Here is a 24,205-nt window from a genome sequence, read left to right as displayed (position 1 = left end):
GCAAATATTAGACTGTGATACCTTCATTTCTGCTCTCAGGAGATTATTGCAAACAATTGTTTTCCAGTCTTTCTTTACAGCACTGTTCAGCACCTGTTTCTTAGTACACCACACTGAAAAAAGTGTGCCAACCATGTCATTGATTTAAAGTGTATTTTTATGTTGGTCTAATGAAAAATTATGATTTCTGGTTCAAACTTGTTTTTCTCAGTTTGCCTGAAAGCAAAACCAGTCCCTATTAAACAACTTAAAATAAATAATTAAACTCAAATAAAATTCTTACTTCATTTCAGAGGTAATGACCCCATCAGATCACTCCTCCTGGAGTTTTTCTGTCAGTCAGTCTTACATTCTTCCCATTGGTTCCCGTCACCATTGTTACACGTAAAGGGCGTGGCCTCCCTCACCATCATTGTGATCTTAGCTACAGAGGGAAGTTTTATATAATGGCGGAATGCCTGCATGCAGTGTTGTAGGCTGTAAGAGCAAGTACACTGTAAAAAGTGAAGCATGGAGCTGTTCATTCAAGCTAATAAATATGATTGAACACATAGTACAATTATTGACTTTATTGTGAAACTCAACCTTTTTGAATTTTGATGTGTCAATTTTGATTCAGACTAAATTAATTACAAATCTGAAGGAAATAAACCAAATGTTTTGGTTCCACTGAAATCATACTCGAAGAAAAGAGATAAGGATGTAATATTTTTAATTTGAATCGAACATGAATTGCGCATGCGCACTGTGGAGCACGGGAGAAGTTGTAGAGAAGTGCTTCAGAGCACTGAGGGAGAGAGGGAGAAAGTGCCTGAACGCGCTCGCGAGAGAGAGAATTAGAGAGGGAGAAAGTGCCTGAACGCGCTCGCGAGAGAGAGAATGAGAGAGGGAGAAAGTGCCTGAACGCGCTCGCGAGATAGCAACGCATGCTTATGGTATTGTGGCGTCGGGACTGGAGGGGGGGCGGAAGGAATTATGGGAGCTCACCCTGTCGGGGGAAGTGGGTGTTTTTCTGCGTGTTTATGTTACTGTTTATCCCAGAGTTTCATGTCATGTTTTATTATCACTGTTCTAGTATTATTCATGTAGTTATCAGTTATGTGGTTGTTTTGTGTAAGTGCCTCACCCTTTGTGTGTTTTCTGTGTGTGGGAGTGGGGTTAGCTGCGTTGGAGCTGTAGTTAGTTTCACTTTCAAAAGTGGAATCCCATGTAAATCCAGCTCTTAGTGTCCTCCTCAGAGCAAAATAAAAAGAGCAAGAGAGCACTGAAACGAATCTCGCTGGTTATCCGTCCTCTTCCACGCCACAGTAACTTTTGGAACTTCTGAATATGCTGCCATGTTTTTTTTTTTAAGTTCGGTTCAATTTAAATGTATTAGTTTGGTTCCGAAACTGAAATGTAAAGAATTTAACTTGGATCAAGGTGAATAATTAATATTGGGTCGAGTGAAGTAATATGGTTTATGTCAAAATAAAATAATCAGGTTGTAACAATTGACTTTATTTAGATTGAGTGAAGTCAAATAGTTTAGATGCAACAAATGGACATCAATTTTTTTAATTTGAGCAGGGCTACACTTGTACTTAAATTTAATAATAAATATTGGTTTTCTCTAAATTAAAAAAGTAAGTTGTAACAAAGTAAAATAGCAATATTTGGCCCTTGGAGTAAAGGATCTTTTTAATTTGTTGGGAAGTATTTTTTTTCTTTGGTTAAAAATATTTTTTTAATTGAATTTGAATTAAAATATGAAATTTCAACCGAATTATAAATATAATTTGAGAAAAATTAATAAATTTAGCTGTAACAAATTAGAGTAATTTTTTTAAGTTGGTCCAAAGTATCATTTTTTTCAGTGCAGTGACAAATTTCTTCTTCAGGATATTCCAAATGGTTTGCTTGTTTTTCCTTGTTACTCATCTAATTATTCAAACAATAAACACTGCTGGATGGCAAATGTTCAGTTTCAGATTTGAGGTCTGCTTGTGCAGACTGTGCATTTATATGTAACAGGACACACCTGGGCAGTAACACAACCTTAGAAGTCACTGAAAATAAAAGCTGAAATGTTAATGTTTTGTCTCTTTTAATGTGATGAAAATGTTGTCAGTCTACAGCAGAAATAAAGAAATTGACCTCTAATTCCTTTGGAGAGGACTGTATGTATTATATGTATTATGTATTTGGAAGTATTATTAGGAATGTACTTATTCATAATATTTGTATATGTTTGTGCTTTGATGTTTTATATAGCGTAGTGCACAAGAACCTTCCAGATGGTCAGGGGATGTACCAGGTCAGAATCGTTCCCTATCAGGATGCTGCCCTCTCCCAACCTTACAACGGCAGTGTGAAGATAGTGGTGGACGAGAGGATCTATGTGGGAGTGTTTGTTCAGGGGGTGGACAGTCGTCAGATTGCCACAGTGATAGACTCATGTTGGGCCACTCCTGAGAGGGACCAGCACCATGCTGTCCGCTGGGATCTCATCACTAACAGGTCAGAGTTTTACTTTAATTTTCTTGTTTCTGTTTACTCAAACATATACACACAGCCCACACACCACTTCATCAGTGTGCCTACAAACTGTGTTCTAAATGTAATTTACATTGTGATCCTCAGATGTCCTAATTCAGCAGATAAGACAGTGGAAGTTCTTCAGAATGGTGTCTCCACTACTGGCCTTTTCTCCTTCAAGATGTTTGCCTTTAACGGGAACTACCAGAAGGTTTTCCTTCATTGCTCCATTTACCTTTGCCTTCTGCAAAACAACAACTGTGCAAAGGTGAGATTTAGTACCTTCCGTCATCCTGTCACACAGTAATATGCTAAATAGAAAGTAGGATTCCAAACTACACAAAAAGTAAAATTAATTTGATTTAGATGCAGCCATGGTTGACAAAATTCTTGGAAGACAAAATTATTGGCATCCTCAGCTTAATATTTGATTGCACTCCCTTTAAAAAAAATATTGAAATCCGTTACTTCCTACAACCATCAAGTTTTATACACCCCTCAACTGGAATTTTGGACCAATCTCCTTTTGCAAACTCCTCCAGGTCTCTCATATTTGAAGCGTGCCTTTTCCCAACAGCAATTTTAATATCTCTCTACAGAAGTTCATTGGGATTTAGATCCTGACTTATTGCTGCCCACTTTCCGGCGATTTGTTTCCATTCATCTCTGGGTGCTTTTAGAAGTATGTTTGGGCTCATTGTCCTGGTCGAAGAACCATGACCTAGGACACAAACCCTACTTTCTGACACTGGGCCCTACATTGCAACCGAAAATCCTTTGGTAACCTTCAGATTCATAATGTATTTCACACAGTCAAAGTACCCAGTGCCAGAGGATGCAAAACAACCCAAAAACATATTTGAATCTTTACCATCTTTGACTGTAGGCACTGTGTTGTTTTCTTTATATGCCTCATTCCGTTTTCTGTGAACTGTTTAACCAAGGTCTATCTTGGTCTCATCTGTCCACAAGACGTTTTCCCAGAAGGATTTTGGCTTGCTTTTTGGCATACTGCAGTCTAGGTTTTTCTGAGTCAGCTGTGGGGTCGTTCGGCGTCTCCAGCCATTGCATTTTATTTTACTCAATTGTCGACAGATAGTTCCCTTATGTCCACATCCAGGGAGATTAACTCCATACTTCATTGGTAGAATTCTGAGAGCCCTGATATTTAACTTTAAAAAAAGACATCCTGCCATCTTGAAATTTCATGATAAGTCCACTGATGAGCATTAAAGAAACTACAGCTGATAAGTCAAGTGAACACTCACATTAGTTTTGGTCTGGAGTTGGTGCAACGGGGATTTTGAGGACAGAGGTCAATCTGGGTTCCTATCCTATCTATTCATTTGTGCTTGTCAGTTGACTTCTCATGACATGAGGTGTCACCTGGAGAACTATTGTATGTAATCATATTTCACTATACCCAAAGTCAATTTCACACTGGATTTCACCTTTAAAAAGAGGCTCTTTTCCCCCTTCCATGTTCTGGTAAGCATTTGTCTAATAAGTCTAAGAACAGCCTCTGCAGTTCTTGTTAAGCTATGATGTGCCATGCATGATGAAATAGTCTTCATCCATGATTAAAATTACTTACAATATTTTGTTTTAGGCTAAGCTTAATATTTACAGCTGCACAGATAACTTAGATAACTGTTACTTCCTTACACACTGCAGCATTTACCACAACATACTGACAACAGTCTTTCACTATGAAACATGGATTCTCCGTATAGAGGCTTGAGGTATCGCTCTCACTGCAAACAGGACATGGGAATGAGGAGTTCCCAGTGTTGTGGAAAAATGGTGGTTTGAAGTGGAAGAATAATGCTGAATGCTGAGTCTGGATCAAAGCAAGTAACAAAGTTTTATTGAAGTCAGACAGCGTAGCATACACAGAGAATCTGGCTTCCCCTTGCTAGCCCCTTATGCCTCTTATATGCTCTTACACTCCAACCCCTTAGGCTCCGATGCGTGATGTGTGTCGTACGTGGTGTACATGACCAAACTCTGAACCCCCGCTGCGTCTACCTATTCACCTCCCCCACTAACAGCACTTAGTATTTATACAAAACCAGATGTTACTATTTACCCAATTGCAAACATTTTTACATTATGAACAGCATTTCATTACACCAGTCATGAGGGTGGTGGCAGGCAAAAAAGGAAAGAAAAAAAGGATCATTGTGCAGAGAAGCTCAAGAATTAAAGGTCCTCATAGTTATAACACTTGGACTAACATGAATAAAATACATTGGATGTCTCTCTATAGTAGCACCGAATCAATCATAAAATAGTAATTCAGTATGGAATTACATTCTGTCATATGTGTTTTGCAGGACTGTGTCCCTGGATTTCACCCAAGGGTTGGCCGGTCTGTGAACAACCATGACCTGGCCTCCATATCTGTGGGACCATTCATTTGGACAACTTAAAGCACAGGTGAACTCAACATACATTTTTTAATGATTTTGTAAATGGTTAGACATCCTTTGTGAAAATTACTGGCTGAATTACCTACTGTTTTTCTCTGAACTCGTTGATCCTCCAGTATTTTAGGTCCCGTCCGGATACACATTTCTGAGTTTCATCAACTTTTGTTCAATAAAAAATAGCTATTTGTCCACTGCCACGCACCGAAATTACACTTTGGGCGCGAGTGAGTGAGTGAGTGACTACTAACACAATGTTATTTGGCTTAGAAAGCTCAAAAACTTACTGGTCCTCCTGTTTTTCCAATTGCAGTCATGTTGCTGGAGTTTTATCACTGAGTAGAAGTGTGAAATATTTTTCACAGATGCTCCCTGAGAAACGAATCCTGTTCGAATAGGGTTTAAGGCAGTGCCACTATGAGCCAAGGATTTCCAGTTTGAATCTCAAGACATGCTGCTTGCCATCAGCAACCAGAGTCTGAGAGAGCATGGGTGCCCATCTCCTCACATCACTCCCAATGTGATGTCAGTCAGCTCAGGCGCCTCCAAGCGCCTTGGATGACCAGTAATGCTGCATGAGCGGCAGTTTGTCGGAGGAGGCATGTGCTGGTCTCCTTCATAGCACTGGGTACATTACTAGTGATTAGAGGAGAGTCCTAAAAAGTGGGTTTTAATAATTGGCCTTCCAAATTGGGGAGAAAATTGGATAAAATAAAAAAAGATTAAAAATTACAATGATATAAGCAACACTTTGCATTCAGTCATTTGATACAGATGATAGATAATTTAAAACCTGAACTGAAAACATTATGTCAGCATCTTCCTTGGATTCATAAGACTTCTTAAGGGGCTTGTGTTACTTGATGGAGTCTAAAGATATGATTTGGAGTATTGGACTAAAATTGAACTATGTCTGATCTATAGTATCTAATCCTCACATTTTGTGTTTACAGGTGCATGGACTCCACAGATAATGAAGGTTCAGATCTTCTGACTCTACACACCCTTAGAAAGAACGATTATACACAACCCTGATCTAATCTCTTTTCAGTAATTGTGCCACTAGTGCCATTCTGAATTTTTATTTCATTTTAATAATCTGCTTGGGAATGAGTTTCTGCAACTGAAGAAATATATATAATCAAGATATGCCGACTGTTAAATTACATACATGAGCATTATTCGCCACTGACTTTGATTTTTGTTGATTTTTTTCAAATATGGATATAATTATCCATGATTACTATGGTGATTACTTTATATTAGCATTATATAATAAATGTATCTGACAAGCATTATTCATTTTGTTCATTGTATTATTTCTTTGACTCTTCATTCAAATGGTTGTATGCTAAGAAAAATCTAAAGCAGACTATTTTACTCATTTATTTCATTTACTCATCCAGATCTTACAGGTATTATTATCTAGAGCTGTAGCTGGAGTCTTACATGTACGAGTAAATGAGTTTGGTGAGCAGTGCACTGGGTGGCTGATGGAATACACACAATACCTAAAGCTCAAAGTTAACATGATTTAACAGGCATGCTTGTGCAATAAAGCACTGGAAAAGTAAAAAGTAAAGAAAGAATTTGATTATTATGGTATGTGATGTATTACCAGATATGCCACCACATTGAGAGTGAATAACACATTTCCTTATATGTTTTGTGTTTAATGTGGCTTTTCTGCTAATTTTTCCTCAATTGAAAGAGCTTTGGTAATAATTACAGACTCTCCATAAAAATATCACCACATTGAGCTGTCTAATGGTCAATTCTCAAGCATGTTTGGTCACACGGACTAGGTATTTTTGCCCACTTATTGCATATCCTATATACGGTATACTGTAGTTAAGTAGGACATGACTTAAGAAGGTCATAAATGCACAATTAATCATTTAATATTTTCATCAAAAACCCTAGGCAGCCAGCCAGAGTTTAAATCAAATTAGTTTCTCTGCTAGGACTTAGCTTTTCTGAGGCCTATTCTATTGACAAACATCTCTGCAGAGATTAGACAAGCTGTGTGTGCATTTGCACACGTTTGTCAGCAATGGGTTGAATTGAATTAGAGTAATAATATGCATTTATTCAAAAAGGGTGTTCACAAACAATTGAACATACACAGCGTCTTCCATAACTATTGGCACCCCTCGTTAAGAAGTGTTCTTTGGCTTCTAATAAATTATTATTTTATATAATATAGGACAACAATTCAAAAAAGAGAGGAATCTAAGGTTTAATTCAAGTGCCTTTATTTGGTGGGGGGAAAAAAATCACACATTAAGAAATAAATATTTTAAATGAAATCATGTGTGCCACAGTTGGCACCCCTGGTGTTAGTACTTTGTACAACTCCCTTTTGCCAACAAGACAGTACTTAATCTTCTCCTATAACTCTTCACAAGAGGGGAGAATATAAAAAGAGATCTTCCACCATTCCTCTTTGCACAATCTTTCTAAATCCTCCTCCTGGGGAGTCCTGGGTCTTCTCCTATGCACTCTCCTCTTCAGCTCACACCACAGCTTCTCTATTGGTTTGAGGTCTGGGGACTGAGATTGTCATGAGAGGAGCTTGATTTTGTGCCTTGTGAACCATTTATGAGTAGATTTGGCCACATGTTTAGGGTCATTCCCAGTACCACTTGGCAAACTCCACCCTTATATGCTTATGATTATACCTCAAAGGCTTTCTTCGTGCTGCACGCCTCCCAAACAGCTTGTTGGCCTGTAGACAGCGCCTGATGATTTTACTTCTCTTGCCATCTTACATTTGCATCCTCTTCCAGGCTTGTTTGTCACTCTTCCAGATGTTTTAAACTTTTTGATGATTGCTTTGACTGTAGATAAGGGCATCTGCAGGTGAGAGGTTATTTTCTTGTAGCCATTGCCTAATTTATGAAAATTGAAACACAGCTGCTTTACTTGAATAGTGTTTAGTAGTGAGTAAGAGAAATAGCCCTCTGTGTAATGCCAAATTTCTACCCCAGGAAGTGATGAATTACTAATTAAAGGTTCCTAGATACTTTGATCCACTTTATAAACTACAGTAGAAATGACATAAATGGTTCAAATACATTTATTTCCAAGAAATTCTTAAGGGTGCCAATAATTGTGAAACAGGTCATTTTAAAAATAATAATTAATTCTTAGTCAGGATTTATTTTTATTCACTTGAATTGAAGGTTGTGAGAAAAAAAAATACGCTTTTAACACATTTTAACTAGGGGTGCTGTATTGTAAATCAAACTGAGAAATCTGTTTAGACCCCACAGGTCCACCCATAATGACTGCTCTTATCTTAGTTACAATATTCCACACAAATAAATCAAAAACAACTCTTCCCTCAGAATATAAAAAAGGCCATAGACAGACAGTAAAATTGGAGGAAAAAAAGCGAGAACTGCCATGTTGAGTGAAGTGTTTTCTCATTGCTTTCACAGCAGCTTTTTATGATACATATGTTGATACTGGCTCCTCCCCTTAGCCATGCAGTGAGTAATGTTGTCCAAAACTGCAGTGCCGACCAGCAGGGTTGAGGTTTCAGCCATGTGCTGCAACTGAAATAAGAATTCCCTTCTCTGTGTTCCCTTGTTCTTGTCTGTGAAGATTTCTTTGGAGAGATACTAACTCAGCTAATTAAAAACACTGTAGCTGAGTAGCCACTGGAAGTAGAGCTTAGACAAAAACATTGGTCAAAACAGCAGTGTTAAACAGGGGGGTTTAAGCACCTTGGACAGCGCTGAAGAGCGGTGTTGGCCAGTGCTGCATACAGCTTGAAGATAAAGGATCCTACAGTAAAACTGGAGAATATGTTTATGTTACATTTCATTCTGACCCGTTTTTGAGGAGCTAGAGGGCTGGCACTTTATAGTACAAACTTGTGTTGATCCATGATTTGTGTTCAAATAAAGTTTATTTCCATGAGACATGAAAGCTTGATTAATCAGATGCAGAGCAGTTTTTGTCATTACTGCCAAATCTGCATGTGATGAATACAGATATCACCGTCAGTCCTGTGTATTATATCATTCAGATTCTTATTATCAGCATTAAGACAATAAAGACAGAATAGCATCAACTGCAATCAAACTTTAACGATAACTGCCAAAGAGTCTTTTTCTAGAAGAATGAGGAAGAACAAAAATCCAAACTAAAACTATAGGGTTCCCACACCTTGGAATAAATTATTGAATAAAGTGCAGTAGTTTCCTGGTACAGAGGTGTGCACAGGTGTAGTCTCAGCACTGGAATGCAGTTTGACTCCTTTTCTGTTCTCGTATTTCAAGAGCACAATAATAATAATATTGAAAGAAAAAATAAAAAAATAAAACACAAAAAAAACTTCTGTACAGAATCAAATTATATTAATGCAAAATTAAACTTTAACTTTTTTCTTCTGTTAACTTGTTATATTAGAAATCTGAGGAATGTATGTCATAGTGATAACATAATGACATATAAATAAATAAATAAATAAATAAATAAATAAATGATTGAATAAAGTGCAGCAGTTTCCTGTTACAGAGCTGTGAACCGGATTAGCCTCAGCACTGGAATGCAGTTTGACATGTTTTACATGATACGCTTCTATACACATATCTTAGTGGTGCAGGATAATCCATCAGCCCCCCTGGAGCTGAGAGGGTTAAGGGCCCTGCTCAAGGACCCGAGTGCCAGTGAACCCATAACTGTAGTATTATGTATTAAGGCAATGGTGTGTGTGTGTGTGTGTGTGAGAGAGAGAGAGACGACATAAGAGTAAGAATTTGGTGATTTGGTGTTCTTAATGAAGAAAGAAAAAAACAGTACTTGGAAAATAGATAATCACAGCTGTCTATTAATTGATAGAATAATGAATGATGCTAGCTTCAAGAATGTGTATGCTATTCTCACACTTTTGTTGTGTTTTAGTTTGTTATATTAATATGAATAATATGAATGATGATAATGTGGACATGATGGTATGTGACAAGATAAGAAAATATGTTATGAAAATATATGAAATCCAAAATCTCTTGGCATGCTGAAGCATTAAGAGTTCCTTTCACTGGAACCAAGGGGCCGAGCCCAACTCTCGAAAAACAGCGCAACACCATATTCCCCCCAACACCAAAATTAAACACTTGGCATAATGCAGGGGTTCGCAACCTTTTCTACCTTACGGCCCACCTGTTTACAACTTGAAAGCGTCAAGACCCCCTAATATTAATAATAATAATAATAATAATAATAATAATAATAATAATAATAATAAAAGATCTAAAAAAAAACTGAGTACAATAAACTCTTGCTACCATACCCTGAAACAGTGATTTAAGCTTTCCAAATATAGTAAGTACATGAACTTCTTACTGGAAACATGCTCTAATAGTGTGCTTCTTTTTATTTTTACCTTTAAATATACACAGTAGTGTGGTTTGACAGAGTAGCACAACTCGATAGAATACCTGATGACTCGGCTCGGTATCTGGGCATATCCATGTGGGCGAATCAGTGACATTTTTTTTAATTCAAATTACTGCACTCATGCAGCCGCTCTCTTTATTGAAATAAATAGGATGCGCTGTGCTGGTGGACAGGGAGAGGATGCGTATTTCTTGTGTGCTTGCGTGCACTAACGCTAAAATTTGATTTCAGGTCGCAGGCCACAAAATATCGTTCTGCGAGCCGCAAATGGCCCGCGGGCCACAAGTTTGAGACCCCTGATTTAAAGTGCTCACAACAGACTACTGTCTCCCTCTGAGGATGAGCCTGCGGACCCCTAGAGGGTGCTTCGGGCCGCGACCTCTATCAGACTGCCGGATGGAGAAGCACAATTTGACACACCTGAGAACACATCTCCACTTCTCTCACTTCGGGTCAAGCTGCACTGCATCCTACGCTTTCCATTGCATTACGTTATGCGAGGCTTTGATGAAGCTGTTTGACTATGGAAACCCAATCCTTTAAGCTCTCTAGACTCTACTGTTATTGAGCTAATCTGAAGCTACATGAAGCTTGGAGATCTGTAGTTTCAGACTCTGCAGAAAGTTGGCAACCTATGTTCACTCAGTGCCTGCCTCTGTTATTTTACCTATTTCACTTTGTAGCTAAATTACTGACATTCCTATGTGCTTTGTTATAATACCACTAACAGTTGACTGTGGAATATTTAGTAGCGAGACAATTTCCCGACTGGTCAGGGGGCATCCTATCACTGTCCCATACTGGACTTTACTGTCACTAATGTTTGTAGAAGCAATCTGCATGGCAATCTACTTGTTTTGTACACCTGTGGCCAATGAAGCGATTGGAAGACCTAATTTTAATGATTTGGATGGGTGAGTGATTACTTTTGGTAATACCGTGTAGTTGGTGAAAATTACTTTGTACAAATGTGGTCTTAGCTAAAGTTCTAGTGCACATTCTTGTTTCAACAATGGATGCCTCCCCTTTTCCACCTGCAATTATCTTGGTCTAAGAGAGAACAGGGGCGTGGTCTGGTCATTTTGTTAGTTTAGTTACAACTCATCTTTTATTTATCCTTTTTATACAACCCTTTTATTTACCCTTCTGTGACATTGAACTTGTATTCTAGCTGGTATAATACCAACATTACACTTGGTCTTCCTCAACATACAGAGACTGAACTAAAAATAAAATCTTACACACACACCCACACATACACACCCATCTAGAACGCACAGTCATTGGGCCACTGTTTCAATGTCTTGGCACTTTGTATTATAAGTATACAGTACCTTAACTTGCTTAATCACAGGCAACATTCTGCCGAGCCCCATCCATGTTGTCATAGCCACGACACTGAATGAGTCTAGCAAACAATAAAGTGCTTAGTGTCAAGTTGCAAAGGAAACATGGCGACAAAACCTCTTTAAGGCCATCTCAGGTTTCGTTCTGGATCTAATCTCAATCGATTACTAGCTATACTGCATTTGTTGTAAATAAGTATGAATTATAATGAGTCATGGTGGAATGCTGTAACTGATCTTTACTGAGCTGTTTATTTACCAGCATTTGCACTGTAATACAAGTACAGCAATGACTGTATATAAAATATTTAGGACAGCATGTTAGCTTGGGCAGCGTACAGCACTTTTTGTTTAGACTACACTGATGTTTTTTTTTTTTAAATACGTTTCTGGCACAGTGTCAGCTTCTGGTTCATGAAACACTTTGTACACTTCTGGGAAGGACATAATCTCGTGCTATGGTTAATATGCATAACGTGATCTCAATAGAACTGGTTTAAGGTCATCTCTGGTGATCATTTATAACCCTCCCACATTCTTAAACACATCTACAAATACGAAGCGGAGTAAAGAAGTCCAGCAGGTCCAGAATCTTTAATCTCAGATACACCTGCTGGCTTCTCCCTGCTGCTGAACTGCCATATAAGGTAAATCATCTTTAGTATTTAATAATAGGATTGATGTCTTTGTAGGATAATTTTCTGTTATTTATTGATTTACTGGCATCTTGAGAAAATGCTGCAGAATGGTGATATGTGTTACTGCAAAGGAAAAAAAAATACAGAATGGGCTTAATTATTAAACAACTGAAATATTACATCCTCAAATATTACACTTTAAAAAAACAAAGCAAAAGATCACAAAGAGTAAATTGAAGAATGTTGTAGCTACAGAAGCAGTTAAAAGGAGAAAGTAAAGGAGAAGTAAATCATATTATAAATATGAAATATATACAGATATAATATTGGTTTGTAATGTTAATGTAATGTTTCTCTACAGGGCTGAATCTGGGGGCTGGAGGACACAATGGGGTTTTTAATCCCACTGTGTATTCCCCTACTGCTGCTGATCAGTGGTAAGCTTTTGTAAATGTTATATATTGTTAAAATGCAGAACTACCAAAATAACAAACTACTTTTAACAACTTTTAATTGAAACACTATTGTTATTATTGAATTATCTTTATTTCACACGGGGAAGTGAATATAGGACAGTCAGAAGGTAATTAGTGCTTTATTTCAGATTCTCATGTCACCTGATATTATATATATATATTTGCATTTATTTTAATAAAACATTCACTGCAGTGTATCAAGTTTTAATACTACAGATACCAGCAGCAGCAGACAATGGGTTATATCTGAGCTGCTGATATGAAAGATTACATCTTGATTAAATACTAAGCACTGGTTCTTATTAATCATGTGATTTTCAGTCATCAGTCATTATCTCACATTTGTTATGCAGTGCAGAGATTATGAAAGTGCATTTGTCAATCATCTACACAGCTCATTGTTTTTAAAGCTAGGAATTTAATTGTCTACAAAAATCCCACAGAACCAGTCCAGTCAGTCTAGTGCCACCCAGAATACAACAGCGACATCAGCAGTTCACAATCTGTAATACACATTTAGTCAAAACCAGGCTGTAACATAACTTTTATTAGTCCATATTGCAATATCAAACTGAAAACTAATTTAAGAATAACTACAACAGTCAGTCTTGAGCAGTCTTATTAGCTAAACATTCAGAGAGTGGTTAGAGAACCTAAGACATGTTATATTCAATTTAAATAAATTGAATTCAATATGTATTAGTATATAGGGTCTTCTAAATGTTTAAACTCTGTTTTAAATTGTAAACCAATTTTAAACCAAGAAAAGACTAAAGTACACAACCCTGACAACAGTCAATGGTCAGCCACCCAATCCTATCTTAGCCATGCAGGAGCACTGTGCATGTTGTGTCCCCTTACATGGGAAAAGTAATAAACAGGCATGAATGTCAAACAATAACCACAGAGAAGTAGAAACTCAAAATACTTAGGAAAGGTTTTTGCTTTCTAATTTCTTTTTTTCCGTATTTATTTAGTTTTTAAAGACAGAGGTACCAGATAAACCTTAAGAAGTTACTGGAAAACAGAAAAAAAAAACAGGAAGTCGAAGCATGTGGCAGTCTCAGGAATAAAAAGATTAAGCACAGTGGTGGCTTCCCTTCAATAGGAGAAGACCAGGGGCCTCATTTATAAAACTCTGCGTGAAAGTGTGGGCGCACACAAAAAACAGGAAATGCTGTGCGCCCCCAAAAATATCTGATTTAAAAATGTGTGCCAAAGCACACATGAATGCTGTTACTCTTTCTAAATCACAACCTGTACAAAAAATGTGCAGAGATGAACCAGCCTCGTGTTTCACCTCCGTACTGCCGACATTTACCCATAAAAGGTCCATACAAATCACTCAATAAATATTTAAATGTGGGATTTCCCATTTATCCAGAGCAGAATAACGAAGGGAAGTAACATTTTGGAGAATGTGAAGTAGAAGTCCTTGTTTCAAAGGATGAGGTGAGAAAGAATGTGTTGTTTGGTGGTTTTAGCCAACATGTGTCTGCAGCAGTTTAATAATGAAGCTCCAAAGATAAACTATTAAAGAGTTTAAAAAGTGTTCAGATTTAAACAGCTGATTAACCTGCGCACATTTTCCATGGTTTATTAACACCTGTAAATGGACATTTTTTACCTGATTCAGTAACAATGGTCTCTATAAATCCTTCCCCAACATTAATTGGTTAATTAACCAGTCATATAAACAAAAATATATTTAAACACGTTATGGCTAATTTTCCGTTCTTAATCTTGATTTATGTGGTATGAATATGCGTGAGGATGGTTTGCGCATTTACTTTTTTTTTCGCAATTCTGTGCTTTACCACATAATGTCACTAATTCCCACTCTCTCTGCAATCTTTTAAATGGATACGCATGCCTCCAAACTTGTTTAAATGTACGCTCATTTCCACGTCAAGTATTTCTTTATAAATCACAGTTCTTGTATTAGATGTTGCACACGCACATTTCAGGCTTGTTTTTATGGTACACACCCTTTAAAAATGATGCTCCAGGTATTGATAATTACTCTGAATTAGGCTGTGGTCACTCTACATCTCCATCTGGTGGCCTCGGGAGAAATAGCACATTGACCAGCCACAGCCTGGGCCCTTACATCACCTGCCCCCATGCCAACTGCAGTGCGCAAAGAAAATGTTCAACTCGTACATAAAAGTGTTCAGGTCATCCACTCACAGTACTGTCCACCCACACTAATCCAGAGAGTTCACGTTGTTTTAATTTAGCTATCCCTGACACAGGGTTCCAAATCTACACTTGTGACTCAGGCACAAAATAAAATAAAGATGTGTTACTTATGCTTATAAATATAAGGCAACATTTCTGCAAGCTTATTTTTAAATGTAACCCAGCTTTTTATCATTTTTACTAAAGATCATAAACTGATGTTTCACTATATTTTTTATATAAAGCTAGCACATAATCTCTGGTCAATTTTACAAAAAAATGTTGCAAAAGTATTCATACCACTTAAATTTTTCACATTTTGTCATCATACAACCACAAACTTAAGAGAATTTAAGTGATAGACAACCACAAAGTAGCACATAATGGTGACGTGGAACAAGAATGATACATGATTTTCAAAATTTTAATCAAATAAAAATCTGAAAAGTGTGATGTGCAAAAGTATTTAGACCCCATATATTAATAATGAGTAGAGCCACCCTTCGTTGCAATTACAGCTGCAGTCTTTTGGGGTACGTGTCTACCAGCTTTGTGCATCTGGAGACTGAGATGTTTGACCCATTCTTCTTTTACAAAATAGATAGAAGAAGAGCGTCTGTGAACAACACATTTCATGTCAGGATTTAAGTCAGGACTTTGACTGGGTCATTCTTTTTTTTTTTTTTTCTTTATTTCAAATTTTTTCCCATTTTTTCTCCCCAATTTACACGGCCAATTACCCAACCCACTCATTAGGACTCCCCCTATCACTAGTAATGCCACAACACACCAGGAGGGTGAAGCCTAGCACATGCTTCCTCTGATACATGTGAACCCAGCCACCGCTTCTTTTCGAGCTGCTGCTGATGCAGCATTGCCTGAGCAGCCAGCGCGCTTGGAGGAAAGCACAGCGGCCCGGCTCCGGTACATCAGCTCACAGACGCCCTGTGCTGCAGACATTACCCTGGGAGTGATGTGGGGAGAGAGCGCCATCTACCCACCCAGAGGGAGCAGGGACAATTTTGCTCCCTCTGACGCCGGCAGCTTGATGGCAAAGCTGCATGAGCTGGGGTTCGAACCTGCGACCTCCTGCTCATAGTGGCAGCGCTTTAGACCGCTGGACCACTCGGCGCCCCGACTGGGTCATTCTAACATATTAATAGTCTTTAATCTAAACCATTCCACTGCAGCTCTATCTGTATGTTACTGTCTTGCTGGAAGGTGAATCTCAGGATTGCCCTGTATTTAACTCCATCCATCTTCCCTCCAACTCTGACCAGCTTCTGTGATGCTGCCACCACCATGTTAAACAGTGGGGATGGTGTGTTTAGAGTGATGTGCAGTGATCTGCCACAAATAGTGTTTTGCATTTAGGCCAAAAGTTCAACTTTGGTCTGATCTGACCACAGAACTTCTTCCATATGTTTGCTTGTGTCCCCTACATGGCTTGTGGCAACAATGGTTTTCTTCTTGGCACTTCCATAAAGGCCAGATTTGTGGAGTGCACAACTCATAGTTATCATGTGGACAGATTCTCCCACCTGAGCTGTGGATTTCTGCAGCTCCTCCAGAGTGACCATGGGCCTCTTGGCTGCTTCTCTGACCAGTGCTCTCCCTGCTCGATCTGTCAGTTTGTATGGATCGCAATGTCTTGGTAGGTTTGCAGGTTTAGAATCCTTTTATAATTTTTTAATAATGTATTGAACCGTGCCCCTTGGGATGCTCAAAACTTGGGATATGTTTTTATATCCTAACCCTGCTTTAAACTTCTCCACAACTTTATCTCTGACGTGTCTGGAGAGTTCCTTGGTCTTTATGATGCTGTTTGTTTACTAGTGTTCTCTAACAAACCACTGAGCCCTTCACAGAACAGCTGTATTTACAAAGACTAAATTACGCACAGCTCTCTTAACTCTATTAACTAATTAAGTGACTTCTGAAGGCAATTAATTTAACAGGATTTTATTTAGGGGTTTCTTAGTAAAGGGGGCTGAATACTTTTGTGCTTCACACTTTTTAGATCTTTATTTAAAATCATTATAATTTTTGTTCCACTTCACAAATATGTGCTACTTTGTGTTGGTCTATGAATTAAAGTCCATTTCCAAATACATTTATATTTGTGGTTTTAAGATGACAAAATATGAAATAATTCAATAAATACTTTTGAAAACCACTGTAATTAAAAGGTAAAAATTTATTTAAATGTATTTTTCAGTAAAATGTAATTTAATTTAATATATATATATATATTATTTTTTTTTTTAGCAAAAATCTTAAAACAAACATTACTTAATAATGTTAAGGTTACAGAAATGTTGCACTATATTTTTATGTAAAACTAGTACGTCATTTTTGGTCCTTTTTAACTAAAATCTTAAAGCACACATTACTTAATAATAAAGGTGCCCAAGCGTCCATTATATTTTTAAGTATACCCTTCAAAACATTTTTAATTAAGCTGTTTCTGTTGTAAGGATTAAGAGTAATAATTTATATTAATACAACTGACATAAAACATAAGTTCAATAGCAGTTTGTGGTTCATCATATATATTTATAAATATTTATAAACACAAAAATAAGTCTTTCAAATCAACTTTTTTTTCTTAAGTATGCAAAACCATGCCAGTGTCACTGCTGAGATCCACCACCCAAATAATACCTGCTGGATGACAGTAGTGATGCCAACTCCTCAGTAGGGAAAGTAGCTTTTGGCTGTCATAAAAATAGCTAGATATGACGTCATTGTCTAATTTGTAAAATACATGTTTTGAAGCTGTAAAAGAATAACAGTTGTGGGAGAGAACAAAGTCAGCAAAATAAACACCCTAAATTTGTTAAAACTACAAATGAATTCTGAAGAATAGAGTGTGGGCAACGACGTAATGGTACTTTGCATGCTGGGTAGAGCACACCATGTTTTAGGACACACAATCAAAACAAATGGACCATGTGATAAGATAAACAAAGAAGCAGATGAAGCTTACCTTCAAAAAATTGCAGGAATTAATGGGCTTGAGCTTGGCCTTTTGGTTAGAGTGGTGTATTATAAGTTATAACATTAACTAGCTAACCTAACTTTAATTTATAAATTAAAACTAACTAACACAGCTTTAATTTATAAATCATAACTAACTTAGCTAACCTAGCTTAAATGTATAAATTATAACTAGCCAACTTAGCTTTAATTTAAAAATTATAATTAGATAACCTAGCTTTAATTTATAAATTATAAATAGCTAACACAGCTTAAATTTATAAATTATAACTAGCTAATCTAGCTTTAAGTTAACTAGCTAACCTAGCTTACATTTATAAGTTATAAGTAGCCAACCTAGCTTTAATTAATAAGTTATAACTAGTTAACCTAGCTTTAATTTATAAGTTATAACTAGTTAACCTAGCTTTTATTTATAAGGTATGACTAGTTAACCTAGCTTAAATTTATAAGTTATAAATAACTATCAAACTTAGCTTTAATTTATAAGTTATGAATAGCTAACCTAGCTTTAATTTATAAGTTATAACTAGCTAACCGGGCGGCACGGTGGCGCAGTGGGTAGCACTTCCGCCTCACAACAAGACGGCCTGGGTTCGATTCCCGGCTGGGGCAACCCGGGTCTTTCTGTGTGGAGTTTGCACGTTCTCCCTGTGTCTGCGTGTGTTTCCTCCGGGTTCTCCGGTTTCCTCCCACAGTCCAAAGACGGCACGTTCAGGCTAATTGGAAGTTGATTGAACTTGCCCCTTAGGTGTGGGTGTGTGAATGAATGTGTCTGTTTGTCTGTCTGTGTCCGTCTGCCCTGCGATGGATCCTGCCTTTCGCCCGATGCCTGCTGGGATAGGCTTTATAACTAAATTATAACTAGCTAATCTAGCTTTAAGTTAACTAGCTAACCTAGCTTACATTTATAAGTTATAAGTAGCCAACCAAGCTTTAATTTATAAGTTATAACTAGCTAACCTAGATTTAATTTATAAGTTATAACTAGCTAACCTTACTTTAATTTATTAGTTATGACTAGCTAACCTAGCTTTAATTTATAAGTTATAACTAGCTAACCTAGCTTTAATTTATACGTTATAACTAGCTAACCTAGATTTAAGTTATAGCTAACCTTACTTTAATTTATTAGTTATGACTAGCTAACCTAGCTTTAATTTATAAGTTATAACTAGCTAACCTAGCTTTAATTTATACGTTATAACTAGTTAACCTAGATTTAATTTATAAGTTATGACTAGCTAACCTAGCTTTAATTTATAAGTTATGACTAGCTAACCTAGCTTTAATTTATAAGTTATAACTAGTTAACCAAGCTTTAATTTATAAGTTATAACTAGCTAACCTAGATTTAATTTATAAGTTATAACTAGCTAACCTTACTTTAATTTATTAGTTATGACTAGCTAACCTAGCTTTAATTTATAAGTTATAAATAACTAGCAAACCTAGATTTAATAGACCACTGAATGTCATGCATACCTGTCAAGTCTCCCGTTTTGGCCGGGAAACTACCATATTTCACTCCTCTTTCCCGCCGTCCTCCCGTATTAGTATTTTCCCGTAAATGTCCCGTTTTATATTAAGATTTAAAAATATATATTATTGAGGAGACAGGGCACTGACCGCTCTGTGTCTCTTAACCAATCGTGGAGCCGGTTCAAGGAGAAAGTCCCGCCTTTCAGGAGAAACATCCACTTAGCTTGCTAAGGAGGGTCAGTGTGGGGAAGCCCCCCCGTCGCTGTGAGTTCAGGCAGCAAGTCGGAGCAGCTGATGTTAAAACATATCTAGATATACAGCGATTTTTCTTAAAGAAAGGTAACGGTAGGCTAATCATGTAAACTGTGATGAGATTTTTCTTATAGCGGCTTAAAAATAAACCGAAATAAACACACAGATTAAACCTTTTAAAATAAAAAAATTACAGCTTGTGACTCAGTTTAACTAGAAATGTGGAGAGGACCGAAATTAACTGAACTGATCAGGAGTGATCAAAAGAAAGAAGTATTAATTAAAAAATATTAATTGTGTAGGCCACTTAGGATTAATTTTTTGATGGATTATATGTGGTCCATGTCCTTTTAGTAAAAGCTCATAATGCTATTTTTAGGTCACCTACAGTCATTTTGCAGAATTTGTGCACCCTTTGTTAAATTTTAAATCTATTAAATAAATAATTATATAATATAAAAGAGTGCATTATGGCAAAAAATACATGAAATCTTAACTTTTTTTTAATATCTAGAAAAGGACTTTTAATTTGGCTGTATTAAAAGAATGACATATGTAGGAATGTCCACAACATTTCAGATTCTGATAATCTAATTGTAGTGTGTAAGTGGTTCACATGTGGTTATTTTAGATTTTTTGTAAACCTGTCTTAAAATGTAAAGGATACTGAACCTTCGTTGGGCTGATGGGACGGCTTTAAGCGGACAGAGGAAAATATCCCTTATTTTTAAATCTAAAACTTGACAGGTATGCTTTTTACTACAGCAGCTAAGTAGTGTATGCTATGTTATAATTTATGCTCAACTATTCCCAAATTGTAATGTGTGCCATATTATAAAGTTATTTTAAAATTATTTTAAAACATTTAACCATATAAAAACATATAAAAAATTTATCTGTTCACAAATTAGAATCAATGATTCAAAACATTGTTTACATTGTTTAAGCCCATTCACAGATATCATGCTCTGACCTCATGTACACGCAGATTATATTTCAGAACGCTTGTTTGTGATTAAAAACTGAAATAAATCAGTGAACGAGTCACTTTAAAACTTTGAAGGAGAGCTCACTGTTGATTTCCACAATTAATCAGACATTCAGCAGACAGCGATGATGCAAAATTTCTTTGACCGCTATGCTCATTGCCTGCGGATGCTGTTTTTGTTCGAGTAGAGTTTTTTGTGCTCTGGCTTTCGGCTTTTAGCATGGCTATCTCCAGCCAGAGATCGACTCATTCCACGGCTCTGAAGCGGGGCCAACAGTGGCTTGTTGTAGGATGGTAACACTGCGCCGGCCTCGGCTTATCTTAATAGTATATTGTATGTGTAACCCGGATTATTACTATTATTATTAAGATGGTGTAGCTGAATTCCTATATCGCCCGCAGCTGTGCGCAATCAAGAGTCCTATTTCATCACTCACACTCGCCGAGGCGTCAGCCGAAGGCGTCAGCTGTTGTGTGAAGACCCTCTCGTGTGAAGACCTAAACTCAGGTAAAGACCTGCGAGTCTACCTGCGCGAGTCCACCGAGCAAGGCCACCGACAAGGCAGCCCGTCCTACTGCCTCACAAAATGTGCTCCCATCACATTCCTGTTATCTCCGGTATGCACAGAAGGCGGAAAAACACACATAGGCGCCAGGATCATACTAACCTGCGTCAGCTAAGGCAAACCACGCACACTACTACCTCATTCTCTGTTGGGCTGTGGAACTGCCAGTCTGCTGTTAATAAAGCAGACTTTATCGCCTCTTATGCCAACCATCTTTCAGTACAACTGCTGGCTCTGACTGAAACCTGGATTAAACCTGAAAACACTGCTACTCCGGCGGCACTTTCTAATAATTACTCCCATACCCATACTTCTCGTCTCTCAGGACGAGGAGGTGGAACTGGTCTATTGATCGCTAATGGCTTAAGACATAATCCACTACTACCTACAAATACATATAATTCTTTCGAGTACCACGCCACACTGGTTAATACTCCAGCAAAACTTGCTGTTATTGTTATCTACCGTTCTCCTGGACAAATGGGCGAGTTCACACATGAACTAGACATGCTACTGTCTTCTATCCCCGAGCAAGATTGTCCCATGCTCATTCTAGGGGATATGAACATCCACCGTGACAGTACCAACTTCTCACACTTCTCATCCCTCATGCAGTCTTTTGATCTGGAGCAGGTCCCCAGCCCCCCTACACACAAAGCTGGCAAACATCTTGACCTGATCTTCACCCGAAACTGTGACGCCGACTCTTTAACCGTCACTCCTTTGCACCTCTCGGATCACTTCTTCATGCAATTCATTGTTCATATTTCGAAAAAACCCACAGCTACTCCTACTTTGGTCTCGTTCCGACGAAACTTCGAGATCTCTCGGCCGACCAGTACTCCTCGCTGTTGACTGACAATATGCCTCCACTAGGCTCATTTTCATCACTCAATGTAAATGATGCCACCAAAACTCTCTGCTCCACTCTAAGCTCCTGTTTGGACAACCTCTGTCCTCTAACATCTCGAGCCATTAGCTCAAACAAACCGCAGCCATGGCTCAAAAATGACACGCTCAGGGAACTACGCTCCAAACTCCGAGCTGCAGAGCGAAAATGGCAAAAGAAACAAAATAATACAGACCTACAAAACTACCAACTGCTCCTGGCTTCCTTTTCAATCAGCATCATTACTGCTAAAGAAAATCAGCTCCCTCACAGACTCCCGGAAACTATTTGCTACATTTAAAACACTACTCAACCCTCCACCTCCTCCTCAGGCTACCTGCCTCACAGCTGAAACACTTGCCTCTTTTTTCACTGGGAAAGTGGCAGCTATCAGCAGCCAGTTTACAGATGCAACATGTAGCAGTCCTACTACATGCTCTGCTAATCGGTATCCCTCTACCGAAGGAGTCGCCTTCTCCTCGTTCGCTCCTCTCACTGAGAACGAGACACTGGCTCTCCTAACGCGTAGCCGCCCTACTACGTGTCCACTTGACCCAATTGATTGCACCTGCAATCATTCCGGCTATCACTCACACCATCAATGCCTCCCTAACATCTGGTGTATTCCCGACTGCTTTTAAACAAGCACAGGTGACACCACTGCTTAAAAAACCTACTCTCAACCCCGCCCAGGTTGACAACTACAGACCGGTCTCACTACTACCATTTCTTTCTAAATCATTAGAAAGAGCAGTTCTCAATCAGGTCTCTGGCTTTCTCTCCCAGAATGACCTCCTGGACCAAAACCAATCTGGTTTCAAAAAAGGGCACTCCACGGAGACGGCTCTGTTGGCTGTGACTGAAGCGTAAAATAAAAGTGGACTGCCAGAGCTGCAGGACAGTCCACAGTGCTCATTCTGCTGGACCTCTCGGCTGCCTTCGACACAGTCAACCATGACTTCCTCATAACCATACTCTCAAACATGGGGATCTCAGACAACGCGCTGTCATGGTTCAGATCGTACCTCACTGGACGCTCGTTCAAGGTGTCGTGGCAAGGACAGCTGTCCTCAGCACACTCCTTATCCACTGGGGTTCCCCAGGGCTCGGTTTTGGGACCCCTCCTCTTCTCAATATACACCACCTCTCTTGGTCGGATTATCCGCTCACATGGCTTTTCCTACCACTGCTTTGCTGATGACACTCAGCTATACCTGTCATTTCCACCTGAAGATCACTCAATCTCTGCACGTATATCACAGTGTCTCTCAGACATATCCGCATGGATGAAGGAGCATCACCTTCAGCTAAACCTATCAAAGACTGAACTTCTGGTTATACCAGCGAAACCATCTTTTCAACACAACTTCGCCATAACCATCGACTCTTTCTCTCTCACCGACAAAGGTTGCTAGGAACCTAGGTGTTATGGTTGATGACCAGCTCTCTTTTACGCCCCAGGTGGCCTCCGTTGCTCGATCCTGCCGCTTTGCGCTTTACAACATCCGAAAAATCCGACCGTTTCTGACGCAACAGGCCACCCAACTCCTAGTACAAGCGGTGGTAATCTCTCGCCTTGACTACTGCAATGCAGTACTAACTGGCCTCCCAGCCAGTGTAGTAAAACCACTACAGATGATTCAGAATGCAGCAGCACGTCTGGTCTTCAACCAGCCAAAACAGGCACATGTCACTCCGCTGCTTATTGAGCTCCATTGGCTACCGGCTGCTGCTCGCATCAAATTCAAAGCTCTTACGATCGCCTACAAGGTGATGACAGAACAGGCTCCTTCCTACCTGCACTCGCTCCTGAAGGCTTACGCTACCTCCCGGCCGTTGCGCTCCTCCAATGAGCGTCGCCTCGCTTTGCCCAACATTCACACAAAGCAATCCAGACTGTTCTCATACAGAGTTCCACAATGGTGGAACAAACAACCTTCTACTACCAGATCAGGAGAATCTCTCGCTATCTTTAAGAAACTCCTGAAGACAGTGCTCTTCAAAGAGCACTTGCTCTCCTAAACACCACTAA

General features: G+C 38.5%; 1 protein-coding gene across 1 annotated transcript in view; it reads left to right on the top strand.

Annotated features, from left to right (window-relative positions):
- Positions 1-6,244, top strand: part of LOC103044390 (uncharacterized) — a 29,699-nt gene extending 23,455 nt beyond the window's left edge. The window contains exons 21-24 of the mRNA XM_049476097.1: positions 2,254-2,499; positions 2,623-2,785; positions 4,854-4,956; positions 5,900-6,244. Of these exons, the coding sequence (XP_049332054.1) occupies positions 2,254-2,499; positions 2,623-2,785; positions 4,854-4,949 (505 nt within the window). The 3' untranslated portion in view covers positions 4,950-4,956; positions 5,900-6,244. The remainder of the gene's footprint in view (positions 1-2,253; positions 2,500-2,622; positions 2,786-4,853; positions 4,957-5,899) is intronic.
- The last annotated feature ends 17,961 nt before the right edge of the window (positions 6,245-24,205 follow it).

Source organism: Astyanax mexicanus, chromosome 3, assembly GCF_023375975.1.
Source record: "Astyanax mexicanus isolate ESR-SI-001 chromosome 3, AstMex3_surface, whole genome shotgun sequence".
In the NCBI taxonomy this organism is placed as follows: domain Eukaryota; kingdom Metazoa; phylum Chordata; class Actinopteri; order Characiformes; family Acestrorhamphidae; genus Astyanax; species Astyanax mexicanus.
This window is presented reverse-complemented; position numbering and strand designations above follow the sequence as displayed.